General features: G+C 38.7%; 1 protein-coding gene across 2 annotated transcripts in view; it reads left to right on the top strand.

Annotated features, from left to right (window-relative positions):
* Positions 1 to 26,953, top strand: part of Mitf (transcription factor Mitf) — an 84,294-nt gene that overhangs the window by 39,356 nt on the left and 17,985 nt on the right. For both annotated transcript variants that reach the window (XM_070657417.1, XM_070657416.1), the window contains 3 exons: positions 2,256 to 2,463; positions 3,541 to 3,939; positions 23,814 to 24,003. In XM_070657417.1, the coding sequence (XP_070513518.1) occupies positions 2,314 to 2,463; positions 3,541 to 3,939; positions 23,814 to 24,003 (739 nt within the window). In that variant the 5' untranslated portion in view covers positions 2,256 to 2,313. The remainder of the gene's footprint in view (positions 1 to 2,255; positions 2,464 to 3,540; positions 3,940 to 23,813; positions 24,004 to 26,953) is intronic.

Consider the following 26,953-nt stretch of genomic DNA (forward strand, 5'->3'; position numbering starts at 1 on the left):
TAACAGCGGGTTTCGTTCAGGTGCGATATTAAATTTTCTAATTAATGGCATAACGAGCCAATGATATTTAATATAGCAGGTGAAATAATACGAGCAACTGTAATCAAAAACACGTACTATCGAAATCGCACTCGACCTTTTTTTTAATTTTTTTTTTTTTCCACCAAATATCAATACAACGATTATCCGAAAGAAACGAAAGTATCCAATTCCATTTCAACTTCGACCTTACCCGCAGAAAATTTTTCATCAGAAACTTTTCCAATCTTCCATCAAGGTATTTTCGTTCCGTTTCTTAATCGGTCGCGAGTTTTCTGGCAAACTCAGCCAGCACTGGTAATACTCGATTCTTACTTTTCATCGCGACGCTTTTCGGGTTTATTTCTATAAATTTATTAATTATTTCGCCTGCTTATTACACATCAAAATATAATAAAGAATTTAATTAATAGCCGTATAAAAATACATTAGTATAATCAATTTTCTTTGACATTTTTTAAGTTTAGATGATTAAACAAATAAATATGAGAAGAAGTACATTATTTTTTCCATAATATTTGGATGTAATACTTCTTTACTGTGACTGAAAAATGTTGAATTATAATTTTGATTAATTTTAACAAAAAATTCATAAACACGTTGGTGGAAAATGTAAGCTTTTAAAAACATGAAAAGCGAGTCCGTCTCTTAAACGATAGAAAAATTCGTAAGACATTTTAATGGTCTTCGGAAAAGTCGATGTTCTGATTAAATCGCCTTTCACGAGTCAGCCGGTGCTACTATTATAAAAGTTGTAACAGCTTTATTACGGCAGCTCTCGTAGCGCGACTGGAAACGGAAGAATTTTTAATTTCGTAATCGCACAGAGACGACGGCTTTTGAGTTTAAGACTTGGTCGAATATTTAGTGTCTTCTTCTCCTTTGTAAGCAGGACTTTTGTTTCTTTATTGGCTGCAGGATCGAATCTCGAATTCAAAGTTTGATCATTTAGCAGTCTTAAGCATTTAATTCTGAAGTTCCGTTGTCAATGCAGTATTTATTCTAAATCTTATTCATCGGCAACGTAAAAAAATCCGCGTTGCTGCTTTTCTGAAATTAAACGCAATATCTTTTTACACAATAAATTTTAATTTTTAATCACGAAGAGGTGTCATTGAATTCTTTAATTGGATCGTAGCTTTGCAAAACATTAGCGGCTGACTTTTATCAAATATTTGTTGATAAAAATAGGAATAAAAAACATAAAAGGTGTTAGCATAATTATAATTGCATATATCGAGCGGTGAAATATCTCGAGAGTAAATTAAAACAATTATAATTAAATTATAAATTAATTATCTTAAGTGGTAAATTTAATTTTCTCTTTTATTATTATTATCTCAGCAAAACATATTTGCTACGTACGTTTGATATGATAACTACATTAAAAAAAAAAAAAGAAAAAAAAAAGATTGTTTTTAACGACAGGGACTAATGTTCGATCCGTGTTGCATAATCTTTCTCTATTTTGGCTTTCTTACGACTAGATCTTGGCTTTGTTCCCAAATTGGGAATGTTCTTTAACTGCAACAGTAAAAAGAATGTCTGACATGCGTCTCTGTGACATATATTTGTTCTTAATGCTAAGACAAGATGACATGTCGTGAATTACGAGCAATTACTGTTGTCTATCTGTCTCATCAATGACTTGTCTAGCTGCTGCGAATTGTGCCGATTGGCTGTACACAGTTTCTTTTTGTTACCGCAGAGATAGTTCGATTCAATAGTGTTTGCGCTACGAGATTAATTGGTCTCGCCTCGGACTTGGGACTCGATGCCGTTCACTTAACTGACAATATTGAATATTCTCGCGTTTATCGACATAAGCTCGCAACGTCATAAATAGTCGAGTACGATTTTGCATAATTCGAAATATCGATACTCTGTTATTTCTTATTTATAGAACTTTCGAAACAATAACGTAATATATAACGTAATATATTACTCGATAATTTATGGAGACACAATTGAAATCTAATTAATGTCTCATATAGTTAATTTTATTATTAAGTGAGAATCAATTGAGTGATATTAATAATTGAAGTCCTTGAGAAAGAAACTTTGAAAAATTAAAATTGTCAATTTCTCGAAGATGCAAACGGTTGCTTCAGTGTGCGAGTTATCACAGATATACTATAATAATAAATGGCGAAAGTACGCCAGAGCGAGAAATCTTGGATAAAGTCTTATGTGAAGGAAATATTGGCTTTTTTCAGTCCGCCGACGTTCAAAACAGCGACGCCGACGTCGCGTACGCAATTGAAGCTGCAGCTGATGCGAGAGCAGCTGCAAGAGCAGGAGAGGCGACAGGCGGAATTCCGGCAAAGCTTGCAGCAGCAGAGGCCAGCTGCCGCACCACCCAGACCAGTGCCGCCTACGCCGTTGCCCACTATCGGCGTCGATGTACCACCGCAAGTATTACAAGTATGTGTCGCCTTCGTACATCGTCCGATCTGTGCGATCGATGCTAAATTGCACGCGCGAAACTCGAATCGGGCAACATGATAAAATTATTTCGCACCCCGCGCAATATCATACGGTTGTTATGTTATATTAAATTCCTAGCTTTATTACATTATAGATCGTGCATTACGAATCGCGTAATTGCTGGTTTTTTTTTTTTTTTTTGCGCGAGCAATTATTATGCGATACATAACGTCATATTATTTTATGCGTTTCATTACGTATATGTTCCATATTAATTAACGATTTTTATATATATATATATATATATATATATATATATATATATATATATATATATTAGAAATGAAGCATGTACGTTGGATGTTTCGCCGACGTTGTTAACTTCTTCCTTTGATTTTTCTCGTATTTGATGTTTTGTATCAAAACTGAAACGTTCGTTGAAACTAGAACTTGGTGTAAGTACCGAAGTATCCCAAGTCCAACGCGATGGGGGGTTTTCCCAGATAGAGTCTTGTTATCCAAGTAGCATAGGGTCAAGCATTCGGCTACCGTTGTTTGCGTTTCCGTCGCTTAAAGCTCCATGCATATAGATATACATGCAGAAGGGTGGGCTAAGATAACGATACCTTATAGTTCCGAGGTTCCGGTAGTTTGCCGTATCGCAGTAAGGCGATCCAAATTCTGTAGCATCGTTAATAGATCTATTCGGTACCCCGTGTCTATACTGCTGGACCTTCCAAAGTAACGGTTAGTTGGTGAGAAGATATAAGGAGACACGAGAGTCGTCGATAGTTTATCTTACAATTAACTCCACGCAAAATGCTGCGTTTGCAAGAGGTTGAACGTAGCTGCGATAATGTTCTTGTTAAATAATTTTTACATGTGCCAAAATCATTTTTAAGTTTATGGAACAATATAACTTTGTAGAGTAACAGTGAGTAGCGTAAATGTATTCTGGTTAAGTACTCGGTTAATTTTATTCTTTAATTATAATGTCGATTATTCTACGCGAGTTATTTTTTTTTTTTTTAGAAACAAACGTGTAACGTATGGCGATTTTGCGATTTTTCGTAGGTGCGCACGCTCTTAGAAAATCCGACTCGCTATCACGTCGTGCAGAAGCAGAAGAACCAGGTGCGGCAATACCTGCACGAGTCATTTCGTGGTGGTGAGGGCGGCGGTGGCGGTGCCGGCAATGCGGTCGTCAGCGGGAGCGCCGGTAGCGAGGGTGGCGGCAGGACGCCGGTCGACGCCGGCCCGCCACCCGTTCCAATGCTGGTGCAAAGTGCACCGCCCGGCCCGCAGCTGCATCACTCGAAGCCGCAGCATCCTCATCTCGCCTCGTATCCACACGCCCCCGCGCTGCTGCAGCATCACCCAGGTAACCCCACGGTAGTCTCGGTGAGCCCGGACCCTACCACTACCGGCACCATGTCCCCGGGTCTATCCAGCGTCGCCACCAGCAACTCAGAGGTACGTGTAGGTGTATAGTCTAGTATGTAAGTTGATGGCGTGATATAACGTGGTATCTCTCAAATCGGATGCTGCGATTGATTAGAACGTAATACTGATGTAATATTTCGTTGAAAAACAATTGATTCAAACGCGCGATAAAAATTATTAGAAGGCATAGATGTTGAAATATTAATTTAAATTATTCGTGATTTTAAACAAAATTGGGAAATAGTGTAAAGAAAAGAAAAAGGTAGATTAATAGTTTGATGCAAATAGTTCCCATTTTTAATTTAGAAACGTACGAGATTTTATCAATGAAGTTAGAATGGAATAGATAGTAATGCACGTCGCGACGTCTCATAACATCGCGAGGAAAGTTTTTTTTTTTTTTAAGTCATTCCCGTTTATTTTATCCAATCTACGTATAACGTTTTCGATTAACGTTAACTGGTCTTATGTAATCTGTCGGTTGTCCCGCGTTGTCGAGTGGCAACTTCACTCTCTTTCTCTCTCTCTCTTCCTCTCTCTCGTTTAATAATTAATCACGGGTATTCTTCGACATCATCGATTCTTGCGTAATTTCGTAAAATGTGCGATGCCGAGAACTTCCACTTATTAGTTATATCCCCGACCAATTCTTTACGACTGCGTTTCGTTACCAAATAAAGCGCGCCAATTCTCTTTTTTTTGCTTCTTATGTATTCTTAAAAGAATCTGCAAACGCGAAATGCATTTAGCACGATACCAGCGGCAGGTTTCACGACAGTGCCATGCCGAAGTGAGATTCACGGCACGCACGCGGTGCTAATTGCCGCCTAGGTCTGCAAATCGATCTGATTTGCGTCGCAAAGCAGATCCACAAACGACCATCGAGATGAAACTTTGAAAGTAGGTCTTCTCTGGAATAGACTTCATCGGCTCGTATTCTCGCCGCGAACTTAGCGCGCTCATGGCTTTTCGATTACGAACTCTCGGTGACAACACGCAGTGTGCACAACGTATTATTCTTGTAAAATTGAGTACGAGCCACTTTTAGTGTCAAATGGTAAGCGAATATCCGCTAACTTTTTAGTTACATTTAAAGAAAAGGTTTGCAGTTAAATTGCAAAGTTTTTTTTAGTACTTGGAACTCGACCTGAGAATTAGAAAAGTTACATTCCTCATTGTATTATTTTTCCGATGTTGCTACAATTTATAATTTTAATATTGCACATTTTAATTAAAATACGGCTATTTATCTTATGATGTGCGCGACTTTCGCTACCGTTATAAATCATATATATAAGACTAAAAGTTAAAACAAAAAATAAATTAAGTACGTGGCGGAGGCAATAATATATTGTCGTTGCGCGTAATACTCGGTATACAACACGTACGAAGAACGAGCCGGTGACTCGTTAACTCGTCAGCTTTACAATCTTCGGGCTCTTAATAAGGCGAAATTGTTTTTGGTGATGATGTATGTACACATACACGGTACCGAGCGACCGCCTTTAAATTGATTCTTTGATCCGCCGTGCCTCGCCGTGAAGAAACTCGCCTATACCGGGTGTCGCGAGCAGCAAGTTTTCGACTAACGTATTTAAACGTTTAACTTTTTAATCCAGGAGTTTTTCTACTCACGATTTTTCTGGCTGACGTTGATTAAATCGTCTCGCATACGGGAACTTCTCAGAAATCAAACGAGTTCGGGCTATTTGCGGGAAACGAGGAAAAAAAAACCTGTTCTCAAAGTACAACGCGAACAAGTTGCAGCTATTTACGTACGTGGATATTCGCGTTAAAACCGCAACGCTCGAGTTAATAGCAGTTTTTTTTTTTTTGTACTATTGTATAAGTGTTTTAAATAATTTTAATAGTACAAATAACCTCGCTAATATTTAACATAATCGCGATTCTTTGACAAATTTTACTACGCAATGCGTGGACGCGACGGCATTGACTAACGGGAGTTACGAAAAAATGTTAGCGAATTAATATTTGATCTTCCTGAAACGGCTACGATACCGTTCCTCAGTTGGCTTAACAGCTCTCTTCATTTTGAATAATGGATCAGATGCACGTTTCACGGAACAAAGTAGATATTCGCGGCATTCGCTCACCGAGGACAAAGTGCTTTTAGTCAGATACCCGCCTGCGGTAATTTGCGCGATGTATTCATCGACGTATATCCCCTATTATGGATACTCGATGCCGCCAATACCGCGAGATATTCAATATCTCCAGAACGCCACAAGGTGGAATGAAATATAACCGGTCGCGACGTGCGTGATTATTTTCGATGTACCAAATGTCTCGAAGCGTAACCGAACTCTATTTTAACGCAAAATCTTCAAAAGACTTATCAACGTTTCATTATCTTGGATATCATCAAATTGGAATGATACGTCGGATTTAATAACCAAAATCCAAGATATCGTTCCCTTTATTTGTCTAACTTGCTTTTTAAGTCTGTCATATTTGCCAGACTTTACCTTGGCAAACACGTCATAAACCGCGTAACCTTCTTTCCTCTCTTCAGAGAAGAAATGAAATGCAATCGTAAATTACGGCGGAAGCACGATATAAATTGTGAGGAGCAAGTGCGGTCGCTTTTACTTTCGGCCGGTCGATTGCGCCAGAGACATATAGCGGCGATTTCTTTTGCTTTGATATTCGGCCCGCATCCGCGAATATGAGGAAACCGCGGATCCTTTCGTTGAACAATCGTAAAAACGGTCGTAAAAGTGACGACGCGTTTAACATCTCTCGGCCGCGTGTCTCCGTGCATCTAAAATTTTAACGACCTCTTTCGCACAATCGACGTTCCGACTTCGACGAGGACAAATTTTATATTACGCGATAACCGTAATCGTTAGAGCATTGTTAATCTTTGTTACACGGTTAATGCATCGAGCGACGCGTTGTCTTCTATAATTAACGTTAAGATAGATGTTCTCATAAATAAACCTTTCTGCGAGCGTACGCGTGGGCGACGTCTTTAGATGAATTTTCTTTATAAATATATTACCATTAGAGAGCAAGGTTCTTGAAGCGAATAGCTTTTTCTCTCTCCTCATCAAGTCTTATTTTGAATGTGCTTGTATCTTGGGATTACGAGGACTTGGCTGGCGTCGGTGCGCTATCGGCTTAATTTTCATTGGCTTGACATTCGCGGTGTATGCAAGCCTTAAGCTCTTAATACATCGTGGTTTGAATGGCTTGAGGTCTTAATATGACCCTGGTATTTGCACCTGTTGCAACGCAGAAATCTCATTTGTACGTTTGCATTTAATAGTTTCGTGCGATATATATTCAACAGGATTCAACGTCAGAATAATTTTCAGATAGAATATCAAGAGCGAATATCGTTTTACCATTTGATCCCTTTTACGTTTGCATATCAGTATATGGGTATTTTTATTTTTGTTTTGAATAGTTCAAGTTTTTTTTTTTTTTTTTTTTTTTTTTAAGAATAAAGCTTTAAATTGATCGACTAAATGTTACAGTATCATTAAATTAATAGGGATACATCGTTAAAAAAATTAATTTCAAAATGTGTGTAATGATAAATGGGATATTTTCTTGGCCATGTTCCACAAAAGAAAAAGAGAGTCTATTTTTATAAATTGAGCTACAATATAAATAGGTTTATGTAGTTTTATGTAATTTTATGTTCAGTAAAACGACAATATCATATCGGACAGTACTGTCGGTTGTCGCGAGGTAGCGAGGTTATCATTAATTTATAGATGAAATATAAATACATACACTGCCGGGTCTCTAATCGATTGGCATAAATCTTTTATAGTATCGAAATATTCCAGTTTCCATAATTCGCCGATCGCACACCGCAATGACAGTTCGAAACGAAGAATCGTAAATTAGCGTCGACACAGACATTTAGGCTCTGTTACGTAATGGATATTCCCCACTCGTTTCTATGACGTTTGATGCACACGTGTACAGTCGTGTACGTTCCACCTAAATATTCCCTACTTACTGTTCTTGCTTTCTGCAGTATTTCAGCCGATTGCGTTGCTTAGGCAGTTCTAGTTTAACCGATAAATCGCACTTACCAAATATAAGATCTTCGTCGGTAACTAAACCGAGGAGAGTCTTGTGTTCGTAACGCGAGCTTGGAATACGTAATGCCGAGTGAAAAAGGGAATCTGGATCTATATTCAAACTTTGTACTTGCTACAATCGTTTTGCTGGTCTATTACCGACTCGTCCGTGAAGCGGGAATTTAAAGATAAGAAAAAAAAAAAAAAAAAAAAAAAAAACATGGGTTAGGAATAAGAAACACTTTAATATTTCAGTCTTCATTATTTTATTCAATTTTCATTATAAATTACAAGTTGTAAGAAACGTATATTCAAATTGAACATGCAATTTAGAGACGTGCGTATTTTATACATTCGGAACAGATTCATATATTATTTTAGTATTTGACATAAAAAAGGTGCACGGTGCACGGTACATAATATTTAATACATATGCGCAATGTGTAATTTTTTCTTTTTTTTTTTTTTTTTTGTACTACGGTGTATTTACACAGTCTAGATAGCTGTCGTCAAACTTTTGTCGTTCGTTAAAGAGGAATTACATGACATGAAACATACGACTGGTACTATCGGGCCGCATAATCTTCCTCTCGACGCCGATAATCAGTATTTGCATTTTACTCCTACACTCTTATCAAACGTCAATTTTCAGATTATATGGCGTAGATGTTTGATATAAGCCCGTTATATTACTCCACTTTATTATCTTATTACCACATTTTATTTTAGAAAACAATGATAAGTTATAATCATATCGCTAAGGATTATGTTGCTATAATGATGCACTGAAGAAGCAAAGATGAATGGTAGTTTTTAAAGCGTTACAACCTACGTGGTACTTTTTTATTTTTTCCCCTTTTTTTTACGGAACACTTACGTTTTCTCGCTTTGACATGATTTCTCTTTTTTAATTTTGCGTATGAGTTTCGAGGAGGATTAAAAAAAAAAGAAACAAATCTATCTCTTTGAAATCGGTCGCTTGAAAATTAACGACTAAATGATTTACGCGGCGCCTTGAACGTAATTGCATAAACGTATGAAGTGAGTATCGTAATTGCACGTTATATAAGATCATAAAAATGTTATCAATACCTGGGAACAATTATCTGTTTTTCTTTTTCAAATTTTTGCTCATTGAGGGTGACTAATGGTTTACTTCACGCACAGATATTACACCGAGAGCCAAAAAATATTATTTTATAAAATACATTATTCGCATATGCGATGCGTTATGTCATACTCGTTATCATTATTACTCGTTTGCAATTACACGTAAGAAATATCTAGGATCTGTTGCAAATAAGACTCTCTGAATCATTTTTGCGAACCTTGCAAGCGTAAGATAATACGTTGTATCTTACAAACCCGTGTTTTGATGTAACTGCTGACACTCGGGCCATGTGAGGCTCGTTAAACTTCTGTCGCTACGTGCTTAATATATCGCTTGTTTTATTTTTTTGGCTGTTATATAATGAGATACGAAATATCGTATATCGCTCTTTCATTCAATGGGATTGGAACAGTAATCTAACGCTTATCTTAAATGTAATTGCTGACATATAATTAGTACCGAGTACAGTTATAAGCGTTGGAATAAAAAAAAAAAAAAAAAGGGAAGAGTTAAGATCGGTCGAAATTTATCTGAAAGTATTATCTGTGAAGAGATAAAAGTACAAGCTTTGTGAAACGAATTTGCTTTTTCATCGCAGCTTCTTACGGCCAGTTTGTCTCGTGTGCACAAGCTCTCGCGTATTTACGAAAACGAGAAGAAAACCGGAGGGAAAGCCGTGGGAATTAATGCCGGTGGCGCGAAAGAAATTCGAGCAGGAAACTCCTTATCGGGGAGAGCGATTCGGTTGACAGTTCGTAAGTAACAACAACCTGTTGCGACGGCCGCTGGCGAGCGAATGAGCTAGTGAACGGTGAGCGCGTGGCGCGCGAACCGAGCGGGTCCGAGCGGTAACGGACGCGAACGAGTAACTTTTGCGGCCATCTTTGTGGACGCGTACGGCGCTTCTTTCAGAACACGAGACGAGTCCGTCGGCGCGTCGCGAGGTGTGTTGTTTGTTGCTCCTGGTGGGCGCGCGGCCTATTGTCCCGAGGTGTGTTCCGCGCGATTGTTGACCAGTTCGCCACTTAGCTCCGGTCTACGCTCGTAGTGACTCACGTGCGACATCCGCGGCCTTCGAACCGCGGTAACGCGTACTCGCCGCACGGTTTTGCCGCCCCACTTCCACGGGGAAACTCCGCGCGCGGGCTAGTAATCGATCGATCGATAGCGTCTGCGAGGGCTGCGAGACGCGCAGGGCAACACGCCGGCCCGTGTGCCTCGCCTTCGTCAGTGAAGCAATTTTACAGCCCAGCCGGGATGATCGCCCGAGCCGCTCGTGTACCAAGTGTTATCCGCAGTGATCTACATAATCGTGGTATTTAATTATCCGCCTCTCGAATCGCCGCCTCGCGGGCGGCGCAGGGCGTGCTTTTCGAACGAAAAGCGTAGTAACGAGCGACACTTCCAACGCGTGTGTCGTAAACTTGATTCAAGGACGTCGCCGCACGTCATTTCGGACTTTTACGATTGTGCGCGGAAAGTGGTAATAAACTGTCGATCCTCCCATCCTGGATTTAATTGATGGACCACTACCAAGGTGTTGAGTAAGGCTATAATTGTTAGGAAAGTATATCGATCGCCGAACTGTCGGGCAAGGCGGCCGTCAAACTTTACTCTCGAGCGGGTGAGGCCGTTTAAAAAGTACGAGTGAAAGCGTGCCAGTTGTCCTCGCGAAAGAATTTCGCGGTGGATTTATTCGTTCCGTCGCGATCGGTATTGCACAAGGCAGGTATAGAAGTTCGATTCGCCGATAAATAAACGCGAAGCGTGACAGCCTTGGACAATCGCGGGAGTATATAAATTCAATCGGAATTAGATTCAGAATCTTGTCGTTTTCTAGAACACAAGGATTTTCTTAAGAAACTGAGAATTTTCCTGGCGCGACCTCGAAGCCTTGTCCTTGCGAGCTTATCCAAGTATAACCGAGTATGTTTCGCCAGCTTTTGTGAAAACGTCGAAGAAAAATTATTCTCAAAGATTTCCTCGGTGCGACTTCAGTGCTTAATGATTATTCATTAATTTTGTGATCGATATCTTTCATTTTTTACTTACTCGCTGTTACGACATCGTAAGTGAGATGCGGTAGCACGTTAGTTTCGAATGTTTGTACATCACGGAATAATATCGCCGGTGAAGGAATTGAGAGACGTGTTATCTGGTAGCCGCAACCTTGAGACGAAACAATCTCGCAGGTGAAACGCGGTGGGAATCGACACCCGAAGCACGCACAAGTGAGCAAGCGATCGATTAAGGAAAATGCGCGTCTCTTCGCCGTCGTCGTCGACGCGGTCGCGTCGTCCATCCTGACGACGACGAAAGTGTCATCGATCGACCCAATTGCGATTGTCTCTCGCGAGTGGTTGGTGACGTCGGGAACGAACGAAGGGGACGATCCGCGCCGTTCAACGTGCGAGAACGACGTCCGGAGAGGAACGCGTCGATTAAAGAAAACGCGTGCGGCATCTTTTCGAGACGCGGGACAGCGGCAGCGATACCGTTTAGTTATCTAATTATCGGACCGATTGGACGAGCACCCGGAGAGCGACGTGTGTCCCTCGGACATACCACTGATTTTGAACAACTGGAAATATTTCGAGATTTTTAAAGACATTGTTATCTGATTGCTGATAGTGATCGACGATATCTTTGGAACGGAATTACACCGCGCAGTAGAAGAATCGTTTAACGATCGTCCGTATCGTCTGTTTTTTAAATTCCTCAGCTCCAGGATTACTGTGTGTGTGTGTGCTTTTTTTTTCTCTCTTCCCCCGCGTAATTGTGCGGAGTGCAGAAATTCCTTTGTAGAATACCCAAAGCTCGCTTTAGAAATCTCTTTTATGTGCGAGACGGTTCGCGGCATCGATCGGAGTTTAATTTGGTACTTAATTCGATAAACAGCGATGGGCTATTCCGATGCGATCGGCATTGCTTCGGTGTGCTCGCTCGATTAATCGAATCGGAGATCGGCCAGCGGGCACCGTACGCCAGCGGTATCCCCGGGGATATATTGATAGCACTCGGAAAGAAATCGACTGGAAGCGACAGCTTTGCGAGCACGTGTCGATTACGGATAGGCGTTGCATCATGCCGGTGTTTAACATTATCACGCGACGATGTAAGGTAAGTGAAATGAATTAGAAATTATCAATACAAGTCTGCGCGTGCTAATTTTAGAGATCATTAAATATACGTCTCTCTTTTTTTTTTTTTTTTCCGCAACATTCGTCGCGACGATTGGCATCGATAAGAGCCATTATTAGGCCATGTTTAACGTGACCGGCGAATAAAAACGGATACGGTTAAATTAGCGCCTGAAAAACGCTTCGCTATAGACGATCTTTTTCCTTGCCGGTTTCTTCATTTTATGCCAAGGTTGACAAAATTACGAGAGTCACTATTGTGGAATAATGGAACATTAAACTATATGTACGTAACACCACCGCCCAATCACATCGTAACGCTAAACACAGCGTATGCATTACTAAGTGTCGGTGTCGCACTGAGAATGGCATTTTACCTTAACGGTTTGTAACTTTCGTTTTCACGACAACAGCATTCGCTTAGGGCATGAAGTCATTACCATGCAACGAGAGCATGGAGTTAACAGGCTGTTTCAACGGTAATTGCGTCGCGTTTCCATGATTTTCGTTCGAGTGATTAAACCGGGAAATTTTTCTTCCAGCGTAGTCTAGATTTCGTGTTTTCACAGTAGCGTATTCCACGATAAGATACAACGTCTCACAGATAACCGCATGATTTTTTTTCTTTTTCACACCAAGGCTACTGTTGGGATGTTACAGCAACTGACGCATTAATTACTCATGTTAAGCCTTAAAGCGCAAATATATGTTTTTTGATTATTTTATATACATGACCGAGTACTTTATTAGCTGTCACGAATAGAAAGAAACGATATGTGGAAAAGTATCTTTGTACGATTTTTTTTTAATAGGAGAATTAGAATATTATTTATGAGAAAAAAATTAAATAATAAAAAAAAATATATGATTAAATTAAAAATTATTTGAAATAAATTTTTCATTGAACGAAATAATGTAAAAATATGAAATTTAGAGATACATGACGGTTTATAATTCTTTTTTACTTTTATTTTTTTTATTAAAAATTAATTTTACTAATTATTTTAATTAAATACATTTGTATAACCTAAATAGCACTGCATATTATGTTATGGTCTTTAATTAATTTTGAATTAAGTTAATTCTTTACGTGACTTAGCATTTGAACTAGTTTAATAGATATGATGGATCTCAGGTCTCCGACGTAACTTGACAGACAATTACCGGTAGTCTCTTCACATCACGACCGACTGACAGGTGTAGTCGATTGGTAGATTAATCGTTTTATCAATGGCATGTCTCAAAGCGTTAATTTGCGACAGAGGACGAAAGATATACGTGACGTGTCCGATAGATATATTCGAATTGTCACGTATGTACTGATAATCTATCAGTTAAATGCTCATTCCTTTTACAATGTATGTTTCGACACGTAAATGCAATCGTTGAAATCGTTAATTAGACGGAAATAATGTTTCAAGGAACAAGATTTGAAGCATTGTAAAATAAAAAAAAAATGTTTGACACGGCATTATGTACGTAAAATTAGTTTTAAATGTTGTCAGAGTGGCTTTGGTCTTTAGTGGTCGAGAAGAATATATTTTTAAATAGCGCGACGTACAATCTTCACGGTCAACTTTTATTTAAATACTACGTTTTGAAATTGTGTTCCTTCTCCGAGGATTTACAAATTAAAAAATAATCTTGACCTCTTACTTTTGAAATTCGATCAGATAACAAGAATTGTCTTTTTAAAAATGCGTTGAAAAAAAAGAAAACATAATTTATATGACAATTTTAAATATGTAGACATTTGTTTTAAATTAAGAAAAAAAAACGAAAATTCTATAAAGCAAGTACTTTATGTATTTCTTTTTATTATCAAAGGAGCAATTTTCAACGAAATTGTATTCTTCGAACGGAATACATAAAACCCGTTATATGCATATAATGAATAAAAATAGCAGTAAGACGGTACATAAAAGAGTATAATAAAGAAAACAAAAAAATTAGTTTGTGTAATACGAGAGAAAATTAATTTTAGAAAGAAGTATGTAAAATAATTATTGTCATTTTTTTTATATTATCTTGAGTATTATAAAGCTTAGTTTATATCTTATCGTATTAACGTCACTTATCGTTTATTTGAGAAGTTGCGCATAATATTAAATTCCAATTTCCTGAAGTATTCTTAAAGATAATTAGATTTTATAGAAAAATATTACATTTTCTTACACCAACATAAAAGTCTCGATATCCATTACAAGTATTAAGAACCTCGGAGGAGATAAAAAACACTTGTTTATTCGTTATTCAATCAAACGTGCAATCGGTAATTTGTTGCCTTCTGTTTTAACGTATTGATTACCATACGTACGTACGTGTATCCACCGATTAGGAAACAATGCGAGCGTAACACAGTTATCTCGTGCACTTCCGTTCAAAAATAATCGCACGCACACTCGCGGGTTAATAACCTACATCCGGTTTGTCTCGGTGGGAATTTGCGAATCGCCGTCGGAATGAATCGTCGTCGGATCGCGATTCACAATTTTACGGAAAGGAAGCACCGGCCTGTATATCGGAAGTCGCGTCGCATTAGAGCGAAAAAGAGAGAGAGAGAGGATGTTCCCTTTCGGATGTGCCGGATACGAGCTGGCCGGCTAGCTGGCCGTGCCAGCGTCGCGTTCACGTAATCCGTATCCGATGAACATTGTAACGATACGCTGTGGTCTGGATAATGGCATAATGCACGCGAAATCCTCGAAGCGGTCTAGCATACGGAGGCATTGCGCTCACTCATATGCTCGGTCCACGACGAAGATGACGTTACGTGTCCTCAAATAAAGTGTTCGCGAAATAGTCTCGTTGCGTAACGTCGCGCAGTAATCACGATAATTAGGTTGACGCTTCGAGATAAAAAGGTAACAGTAAGTATTTGTGTGGGTATGCATTCATAAAGGATGTACGATGATAAGAAGAGTACCTCGGCGTAATAATTTTTTTGTTTGGATATAGGAGCACATCCAAGGTTCCATCTCGTCATTTTATCAAGTGTCGATAAAGAGGCCAATCAGAAAGTTTCATTTAGATATCGATAGCTTTCGAGTTATCCGCTCCGTGGAAATTTAAATTTTGACGAGCAGATAAAATATTGCGTTTTATTTAATTAAATGTCGTGTTATTTTATCTACGTATTGAATCTGATTATCGGGGGATTGAAAATTGAAAATTACAATGTTGTGCAAGGAGAAACTCGGACGTAAAAGAAATTTTATAATTTGTGGAAGAATCCGCGCCCCGCGTAACTGTATTTACGCGCAGAGATGATTTATAACGTCCGATAAGATTATACGAATGCGAGCAGACGTTGCAATTCGAGTTCGCTTCTTGCCGGGGACGAGCAGCCGACGGTATCAAATGTCAAATTATGCGTAATTTCGCTCATTGCAGCAGCGCGGTCCGCACACGCGACACGCAGGAATGAGGCCTCGCCTTGAGGTATCACTTGGTACTTGGTGCCAGTTGGTTCGATGCGCGTTACAACCGTTTCGAGTATCTTTTCTCCGAGAATAATCCTGTAGGTTAGCAATAAAAACGTGACCTGGAAAGAAACGAGGCCCGTAATACTTTGAGAATTCAGTTGTATTGAGCGCCAACCAGGTTACGCGTTTTGCATAAACGCCAGACAATTTATTGCGTTTGGTTTTAATGGGCGCGGACGAGATGAAAGGTTTTTCGTCGCGTTTTCACTCGAGTACGTCGGAATGATGAATAGATAGGCGCTTCAATCTGCTTGCAGCTATCTACGAGCTCTCGATAATATTTTATATAATATTTCTTATACGGAGATATATGTGTATTATTTATATTACAAAATGTAATATTTTTGAAATCTAATATTTAAGGTACAGTACGTATTTCTTGAAATGCGCGGAGACTTTACAAATTTTCTGACAAATTTCCAGTTGTTGATTTATACAGACTATAATTTATACTTTAGAAAATTATTGAACATTAGAGGAATCATTCTTTATTTAAAACTTTTGTAATATAAATGAAAATATCCGAGTCATAATTCCCGAATCAGATTTCCGAGGGGTATAAGGAGTAAGCGACGTAGTGACGAAATACGTGATACTTGCAACGTCCGTGTCGTAATATCGCGCGAGGAAATATACGGCAGAGATTAATCAAAACGGTGGGATTCCTGAAAGTGTAAATGCGGTAATGTTCTCGCCGCGCGCGCGAAGAAGCACAGATAACCGGTAATGTTTCCACATTTGTACCGGGCAATCTTGCTGATATCGAGTCTACTTACACGAGTCCGCGCAGCAAGGTGCTCACGACGTCGCATCATGCGATTGATATTCGGAATTAACGCGAGTACTATGGCGAAGGAGAAGGTGCTTTGACGATGACGGATTATGGAAATTACGTGGAATCGATTCGTGTAGCGACGACGGGGTAATATTACGCCGGACATACTGAAATGTATCGCACTAACATATTGTGCTCGCCCCAAGATTGATGACTAGCAAATTTCGACGCATTTCTCACGTTGCACTTCTCATAACTTAGGAAGACTGCCAAAGAAATTTTAGAGAAACATATATTCTTCTCTTTACCGTGTGTTTATGATAATTTTTTATTTTTTTAATTTTTTTTATTTTAATCCTTCTATAAAATAATTTTGCACGATTTTCGTTCTTAAAAAATTAACGTACATTATATGCACGACAGATTTTTTTTTTTTTGCATATTGCATACCAGTTTTGAACTTTGTTGTCAATTAATTTCGATTTTACACAATTTTAATTGGAGACGAATTGCGGGATGCCTATCTTACAATATAAATGAGTATGAGGCGAGCTCCCTCCGGTCGGTGGTTGGCGTGTATCCATCTTGAGACAGTGCAGATAACCGGTAATGCTCCTAATTTGCTGCGTTAACCTTGCTGATACGCCGCCCATTTCCAAGCCGCGGTGGCGGCGGCGGCGGCTACGTAACGACCAACGTCCATCTTATTTAACCGAGCACCGATTTCGTTATGTAAAATTATGCGGAGATAAAGCGGGAGTAACTTTTATGTCCGTGTACGCGCCGGCATTTTCACCTCTATCCTCTTCAAATCGCGTCGAACGCTGGAAACGAGGGAGCTTTTACGAGTGCGATGTATAGGGAGAGAAATATGCTTCGTGGGCATAGTAACGCTGTCAAGGAAAGAAATATCGTAGAACTGTATTGCCCGTGGGTATATTGGGCTATCGCGGAGGACCCAACTAGCCCTTATTTCGTAATAAAGATCAGCATTATGTCTCGTTTTTGATACTGCCATCACGATATTTCAAGACGTTTACGCTAGATAGTAGTCTCGGCCATCGCTATAATTCTGCTTTTTCTAGTGGTTTTAAAAACTTGGAAAATATTTTAACACATGCATATGAAAAAATAACGACGTATATTAGGAAAACAAAAATTTATGCCTACGTTACTTTCACATAATTATTTTAAAATATAAAACTTTTTGCATTTTCTCCTTTATCGCAGAACCATAAATAAATTGCACCAAAGTAGCGAAGTTAACTTTATATTACGGATCTTATATATATTTTTAACGAGTATTTGAATCTTTCTTTCATCCAGTGACTTAATCGTTTCTTATAAACTTAATGTGCGTAAAAAAAAAAAAGACGTAAATTACAATTCATCAAATCAAGAACACGTTGTTCAAAATAAATTTTCAACTCCGTTTTAAGGGTAACATTCAGGGCACGTTGTTTACTCCGCGTACTTAATGCGTGATACGCGAAATTGAGATATCGCGTGTCGTTAATGCCGTGGCGGCGTGTTTCCCAAACACTGAATGCGTTTCAGATGGACGCTCCGAACGAAGAAATGCATTTCACGGAGGCGTAATTATAGTGACCGCTACGGCCTTGCGGGCACAGCTGCCAATTCGTCGTAGGCGTCGAATATTGTATATTGTCAACGTGACTCGTCGCTTATTACTTAATGTTACACACCAACGAGCACCGATTACAATCTGTCGAGTGGAATTTTTAATTTCTAAAATTAAACACGTGTCATTAGATGCTTAGCGCTTCAATTTGACACAGATTTACTCAATTCTACATCGTAGAATCTACTTTGCTGAAGGGAAAACAAAATACCGAGACACTTTAAAAGCCGTGCCGATTAATCAATTATATCCGAAACTCTTGAGGTTACATTATCGCAAAGATCGTGAATTTTTTATTTTATTCCTTTTTTTTTGTGCCGTATAATTTTTCCAAGTTCAGATAAATATGTTACAGAGGAAGAAGTGTATCTCGTTCGTTTGCGAGACGCAAATGCAAAAACTTGCGTGCACGCTTCTCGATGAGCGAGCGTATATTTCCTGTGTTTATCTCATACGCGATTTGATGATAATATCTCACTATACGGCCGGAAAAGAGTGCGTAATAGTTACGCGTGCCGGAACGAGGGCGATAAATATTCAATTTTCCGATCGTATTGGGATTACGTGTGTTTCCGCGTACGCAAATCACCGCAGTTTTCTCATTTTATCGCGACGAACAATGCCGTTATCATCAGAATTCATTGCCATGCGCTCAGGTGTGTACGATTGAGCACAGGAAACGTCGCGATTCTTTCGACCTCGTGGATACAAATAGTACTTGGGTAATAACGCCTTTTTTGCAGCAAAGATCGCGCTTTTAAAGACACGCATTTCGGGTTTTATTTTTTTTTATATTCCGCTTTCAGATGGAAAACGGTGCATACAACGGCCGATCAATCGATCGTTAATCCGCGTGTCAGTCAAGAAGTAGGCGTCAACGCGAAGAGTCTGCGTTTCACGATAATGACGCTACGTCATGTACATGACGTATGTAAGCGATACTAATGAGCGCCAGCGGTTAGCGTGAAAATTGTTTAATTACATATACGTAGTCGCTGCGTTGACAACACATTACCAAGAATGCGATGAAAATTATTACGTCGTCCGCAGGGCGAACTATCGTGTAGCGCGATTATCGAGATGGACGTCAATATAAAATAAATGTATACGTAATCATCCAGACGCGTTGTTATATAAATTGGAAAATCCGTTTCAGTCAGAAGTAATTACGCTCGGCGTAACGCGCTACGTGGTTTCAGTGTTAACGCATATTGCATCTTCCGAAAATTCCAAAACGGTATTACAAATTAGCAGATCGCGGTTGGATCAGGTTGTTCCTACTTTGCGTCGTTGAGGAAACTTGCACTTTGTTAAACTAATTCTCACCTTGCAACACGTAAATGTGTTTCCCGGCCACTTGTCATTGAACGCGTAAAAAAAAAAAAAAAAATAGTTTTCTGTTTCGCGTACTGTTCGTATCTCATTAATGCAACAGGCGTCGCGCCTGTAGCAATTTAATGCGAAATTAATTCTTTACGTCACGCGCAGTATTGTATCCATATTGATACGAATTTTTCCGGCGAAGTCGTTAATGCGGGATTTTATTAGATACAAGTGCCTTGACAAATCGTCAACTCGTTTTCTGAGGAGGAACATGAGGAATGGTTACCGTACGCACGTGCCGCGTGTACGAATTTGCATAGCATCGCCGTTACACGTATGTGACGTGCAACATGCATATATAAAAACCGTTCTTATTTACATAGATAGGGGACTACACGTATATTTTATAAAGCGCATACATAGTTTATAAAATACGAGAAGCAAAGGGACCGTGCGCTTTTATTTTTCGCTCAGATTTTATTTCGCCGCGGTACAATTAAATATTTTTATACTTGCTAAGCTGCGTATAATTTAAAAGTTATTAATTTTTATTATGTAATATAATTTATATATTTTTAATTTAGAGGTATTCCGTTAGAGATTTCATTCACATTGATATCATAATCGTTGATATCACAATAACGTGATTACATTAATTTAAAAATAGTAAACGTTTCTACAATCATTAAACTCTTTTCTGCCAAGTCAGAATTACAGATATAAATACGAAATGGTTAACGGAACAAGGACTGCATCTCGTCGCGATTTCTTGCTATGCATACGATCGGACGTCTTATGCGACCGGAATTAATTAAAGTCGTTCTGACATTATCTTGTATGCTTGCGGTACTTAATTGTATGCAATTATAATCCTCTTTTGTTACGCAATCGCAGACGCAATTGCTTCCTGTCGTGGTAGTTCGCTCCGCTCATTGCTAAATGATACGTAATAATTTTGATTCCCGTGTCTGCTTAATTATTAAATATATCAATATCGGTTTTCCCTTCGCGGTAAGGATAATAAACGATTTTGTAATTGAGAGAAAATACCAGGATCTCTCCGAAGAGGAAAAAATTTATCGCAACTTTGAACGATATAATTTCTTATCAAATAAGTTTAAGAATTTTAAATATTTTTAGTAATTAACCTTGATGTTTAATAAATAATTTTAAAACATAATAAGTAATCTGGTAAATTACGGACACTTGTTATAAATTTTGGCGAAAGTTAGCATGGCACGGTATGCCGTTTGTGCGTGTGACATAATAAATCGGTTATGTTTTATTTTTTTCCAAACTTCGTAACACCTCTAATTAACGATCCTCCGCACGACATTTGCCGCTCGTGCACGATCAAGAATCGAGCTATTCACACGCGTTTACGGCCAAGGCTATTTCGACCGTAACGTAGCTCTTTAAAGACGATTCGTTTACGTTGCATACACACGGTGATATATGCGGCATGCATAACAAGACCGTCGAAACGGGTGACCATTAACGAGTGATGACATTTAACGAGATGTCCAATGATTTAAGCGAGAGCGCGTCCTTTTTATTCCGCGCTTAGTAAACCGCAATTGCGTTTATAGTTTATAGAAATTGCATGTGGCATCGCGATGTGTTTCATAAAATCGACACAGAAACGCTGAAATAAATAGTTCGTTGCGGATTGACTCAACCTTTTGATACGCCGGTTAATTCCGGCTGACCAGATAGTTAATACATTACGGATCGTACAGATCGCAGCGTCGAATATTCGACTGCATCAATATTGAACGTAATCTGTGATAGAATTACACGAGTTTTACAATAATTCTGTGAAATGGTTATATGATAAAAATATTAAAATTAAAAAAAAAATTTTTTTAATCTATAATAAAGGAGACGCTTTGAAAATAATAATATAAATTTAAAGATTTAATAAAAAAATTTATACTAAACTTATTTATATCTTTCTATTATCTTACATTTTATTTTTCGCTAACATAATTGCTTCTCGTAGATATTGTAACAAAATTATTTTTAACAAAGTGTACTCTTTTATTATTTAATTTTGTAGTTAATATTTTGCATTATCTTATATACGCGTATTCATATCGGATTTCATAGTAAAGATGCGATACAAAGTTAAATGCTAAATCACGGATGTTTGTACGCACGTCACCTTGGTGCTCATATTGCAGAAGCAATTTACTTTGATCGCGTATCGCATATGCTATATATTAGAGTCCCTTCGCCGATGATGCCTCCCTTTCGACACGTATCAGTTTCATTGACCACAGCGGCGATCGATTGTCTCTGTCATCTATCTACCCGCTTCTCATCTTCTTCGTATTCGCATCATTCATTCTCGCCGTCACGTGCTGGAATTACTTCTTTCACAGGTTCTTTGAAGCGTGTCTCGGTGTTACTTTACTAATCGTAAAAGCATAATTTTTTTTTAATAATTGCAAGTTTTTTTTTAAATATAAATATATATTATAATATATTATATTATATATAATATAATATAATATAATATAATATTTCCGAATATTTTTCAAATGCGAGACAACGTTAAGACAATTATTTTAATTTGAATTCTAGTGCCGTTCGCGGAAGATATGTAACTTTCATAATGCTCTGTACACTCGTCGGTATATTGAAGCCATTATACAATTAACGTGTTTCTCGCTTGCAGTCATAGCGCATGGCTTTTGTCGGTTCGCTCGCATTAAAGCGCGTCCGTCGGACCGAGAGGTAACTCGATTCATCTCCCATTGGTTGGCGGCAACAGTCGGCGTCGAAACGTTGTTCCACAGGCCGACACAGAGCTTGTCTATTATTGTTTACGTAATGTTTACGTAACGTCACACACGTACACGCTGCATCAGCAGTCGCGGCGCACATGCATCGGCGTAAATCGGCGAAGCGAGTCCGCTGCGAGACTCACATCTCGCAGAGCTACGACAGCCGTATACTTTAATTCTTTCATGACTTTGGCGACGTTTGTTCTTCAAAGGATATTTATCTTTCTCTTGAAGTTTTTATACGTGAAGTGACTGAAAGCTTGGAAAATCATAGAACTGTATTGTTTATTGATTTACTTCTCTGTAAATTTCAAACAATACAGAAATGTGGTTTTTTTTTTATTCTGAAAATCTATCGAAATATTTTGTTAATGCTTAAAAAATAATTTAGAGAATGAAAGAAATTAAATGTGTATATATTGGGTTACTTTGAGGAAAAAAAAGAAGATTATCGGAAAAAGAATTTTAATCTTGTGAATGAACGCGTACATTCATTCAGCGTATCTTATTCTTCCTCACGATGCGTCTTGCGCTTTATTCTTATCGCGTAAATTACCACAACGTCTTGCGTAATCTTTAATTTATAACAAGATACGTTTTGTAGATAATCGCGTGAAAAAAATCGCTGTTGTTTTCGCTGAATCTTGGCGGGGATTTATCGCTCTGAAGCACGTAGTGTTTCGTTTTATAGACCGGCCGAACAATATTCGGCACTTAAATCCGTATCACGTCCGTCTCGCGACGAACGGTCGCTTATCGGAGTTTTTGTCAGGCGGAATATTACTTTGCACGGAATGGAACGGACTTGGGAAGGAGTGGTGAATAAATGTCCGGGGAAAAAAGAGAGAAAATAGGGAAGAGGAAGTTTTGATTTCGCGTTTTCGCGGTGGTTCACGTTGGCGCGCGAATCATTTTGACGTAAACCTCGTGAATAGCATTTAAGATCGATATATCGCGCTGAGATCTTTGCGCGCTGAAGACAACAAGTCTTTAAGGCGTGAAAGGGTGATTTAGCGAACGACGTCGATCGCACTCTTGGGGATTATTAACGACGCGCACACCTCTCGTTGCGGGTGCCATCGTCCCCTTTGAATTCCTTCCTCCTTCGGCATCTCGCCTCCTTGCCCTTCGCGAAGAACGATCATTTGCGTTGATCGTCCCGGAGAAAAATTGCATTAACCACCGAGTGAGTCTTGGTAATGTTGTCGCACGAGAGGATGGCAGCGAGCTCGCTTTATCACCGAATGCTCACGTAAAAGCGCATCGTTTCGCATAGATTGCATAATGTAGTTTTTGCAATTCGCGATAGTCGTCGAGATCCATAGAATACATTACGATAATAAATCATATCGGTCCCTCGGGGATTACTCCCTCTTCGCTCTCGTTTTTCCACCAGTAGTGAATTTAATTTTTTTATACCGTTTCCCTTTCAATCTTTTTTTATTATCAATTTTGTGCGGGAGCCGCATAATGATTTACAATACCGTTGATATTCGTTATATTTTTTAATTAAATTTCTATGTTGAGTTTTTAATGATTAATGTTATTCGAATAACAATTTGCTTCTTTTTGTGATTGCAGGCTGAGGACCTCTTGGACGACATTCTGTCGTTCGAGGCTGGTTCCTTGGGCGATGGACTAAAGGACGGGCAAGCCGGAAGTCTGACGAATATACCGGAACTTCAAATTAAACCGGAACCACTCTTGCTTACGGAGGCTGAGATTCATGCTCTCGCTAAGGACCGGCAGAAAAAGGATAATCACAATATGAGTAAGTTTGCATTCTGCTTAATTAAGTTTGCAAAAAATTCACGCGTTGCATTTTTCAAATATTAATTTTAAACATTATTTTTAAAATTATTATTAAGCTGATACCCGGGTTTTTAATAAAATGTTTCGTTCGACTCGTTAATTAAATCCATTGTGTTGAAAATTCCACGTCTAAAGTTTATTTTTCTGCTTTACGCACATGGCGTCTGTAATAAAGTTGACATTTTTTTTAATCGCGCTTCTTGATAGCGTCTTTTTGAATTGTCATTCGATCGGGTAGGCAAGCAAGCAGGTGTTTGTTTGCCCGTGTAGAAATAATTAATAAGCGCCACTGTGCAATTTACACCTCAATAGTAGCAATCGGCGGTGCCGTGACATCGTTATTGTTACCGGCATTCATTCATTACACTTATGTCAATACACGGCGCCTGTGATGTAAGTGAACTATTTAAATGACAATGAAAAAGTATTACCGCCCAGTCGTCGTACTGGTCACCTATTATTATCACAAATGTAGCTAATTTAATGTCTATTATTTGTTAATGCCAACAACGATGATGAGTTAAATATAATTTCGCGTATAATCGGCGTAAATTTAATTAATGAAAAATTTTCTCCTTTAAAAGCTTCGAAACAATTCGAATGTACGCAGGTTTTAAATTGAATAATTTCGAAGGGACTACGCTTTGCAAAAGTTACGTAGAGGAGTATTAAAGCGGGCGTAACGAACGACTAAACAATTTTCGAACGGTGATATTCGAACAGCGCGCTACTCTTTTACCGAGCCGATGCCAGTTACTGTTTTACGATGCGATACGCGTTACGTGTCGGATCGCGCAATCGTGTTCGTACGAGTCGCGGCGATCCTGTAAATTTGACCGAGTAATCAGTGAGCTTCAATTATCTCGCCTCGCTTTCCAGTGCAATATAATAAAACGTAGCTGTACGTGAGTTTTTTACGCGTGCAAGAATACATGCGCATTTCGATCGCATGCAGTTTATGGCATTTCAACGCCGTGTAAATTTACAAGGAAACACAAATTTGTATTTTTCTTTGAGCAATCTTACAACTATTAATAATTAACATTTGTTATAATATAATATATTAAGCTTAATTTGGTGAAAAAATTATAATATTATGGATATTGTTTAATCTATTCTATGTAACTTTTTCGAGGTGTAAGCCGTTTTTTTTTTTTTTTTTCGTGATTCTACCTACCTTGCCGTTGTCTCTCGCAATTAAGGCGTTGCAAAAATTGCAAAAAATGGCACAACGCTTGCGAACGAAACAAGCGGAAATCGGGGGCGGTATTGAGGGTCGTAGGGAGGAGTTGGAGCATCCAATTTTCCGAAAACAATCGCCGACGTAATGAAAGTCCAGTTGGTTAGGACAGCATGGAACGGAGGAATCGGGATCGAATTTGTAAAAGAGAATGGAGAAATAATGACCGCAGAGCACGCGGGGACATCGGAAATAAAATAAGAATTCTGTAAAAATAGTCACACCGCACGCCGCTAATTCGCCCCTTCTTTGTATCACCACTTATCGACTACTATTGTGCAGCCCCCGCGTGGTGCATTGTCGATTGCACGGCGTTTCTACGTACGCGGGGGGACAAGAGAAGTACTTATCGATGAGAGTCTTTTTCAGCGCGATCGATATGCACGCACATGTCGATTTACAAATGTATTTTTCCTCTTACGTATTTGTTTAATCCTATTCCCATTTTCTCTCTTCAATTACATTTTCTACTAATCTATTGTATTTAAAAGACGCGATCAAGCGATTTAGTTTCCAGATTATACGTTCGAGAGATTTAACATTTCATACTTTTACTCCTTTTCCCAAATCGGACAAAATGTCGAGGTAAAAAAAAAAAGAAAAAGAATTAATTAATTTTAATGCAGTGAATTTAGAATTGATATAATTTTAATAGAAATTCTGTTATATTTGCTGAAAATTTGTACAATAAAAAGTACGTGATGTTCTTCGGAAAATTTCTACTTTTATAATTATATATCTGGAAATATATCGTTATTTGCACGCAGTCATTCTTTCACAGAGAAACCTAGGCTTTTCTCTAATCTTCACTCGTATCTCGCGGATAATTCCTATCTACCGGAAACCCGTACTACTTGATTGATGAGACTCATCGTCGTCGATTAGGAAGGCGTGCCTTTTGATTCCAGCGAAAAGCATAGGTGTGAGCATCTTGCCGGCAGAATCAAATAGGTTCGATCTTCGTCATTTGTCTCGTTCTCATTCTCATCGATTTTTCAGGCTTCCCCCTCTCTCCTGCTCCTTCTAAATTAACCATCGTAATCTAATCAGCCGGATCAGAGGAAATTTTATCCCGTTTCCTTCTCTCTTTCGTTAATGTTCGTTTCTATCTCTGTCATCGGTCCGCTTCTCGCGTTCTCCCTTTTCTTTTTTGAAACGAATCGAATTTAAGAAAGGAAGTTACGACTTCCTTAAAGTTTTCAAGGCTGTCCCTTCATCCCTTTGCTCGTGCAACGAACCTCTCGATCTCGTATCTTGTCTTTTATAGCTCCGTTCTACTGTGCTATTTACAAATATTTCCCTTTGCACGAATCAGCAATTTGCAAAATTTTGTTTGGCATGACGTGGATCTCGGATGCACTTCGAAATGCTTCAAAATTGGATCTTATTTGGAATCAATTTTTCTATAACTGTATTTAACTTCCACAAGGTTGGAATGTTCTTTTGTATTTCAAGAAAATTTTATTTTTAGTCGATTAATTTCAATGGAGATAAAGTCTATCGACCCACGGTCTGACAAATAAAAGAGCGGAAGAAAATTAATCGACCGTTCAGTACCTTTCATTTTTATCGATTAATTACGACGTAATGGTGCGCTTCTGCCGTTTGTGGGAAGCGATGTCTCTGTACGATACGCACTTTGACAAATTTACTTTTCCGGCAACAGCTT

This window comes from Cardiocondyla obscurior, linkage group LG06 (genome assembly GCF_019399895.1).
Source record: "Cardiocondyla obscurior isolate alpha-2009 linkage group LG06, Cobs3.1, whole genome shotgun sequence".
NCBI classification, from domain to species: Eukaryota; Metazoa; Arthropoda; class Insecta; order Hymenoptera; family Formicidae; genus Cardiocondyla; species Cardiocondyla obscurior.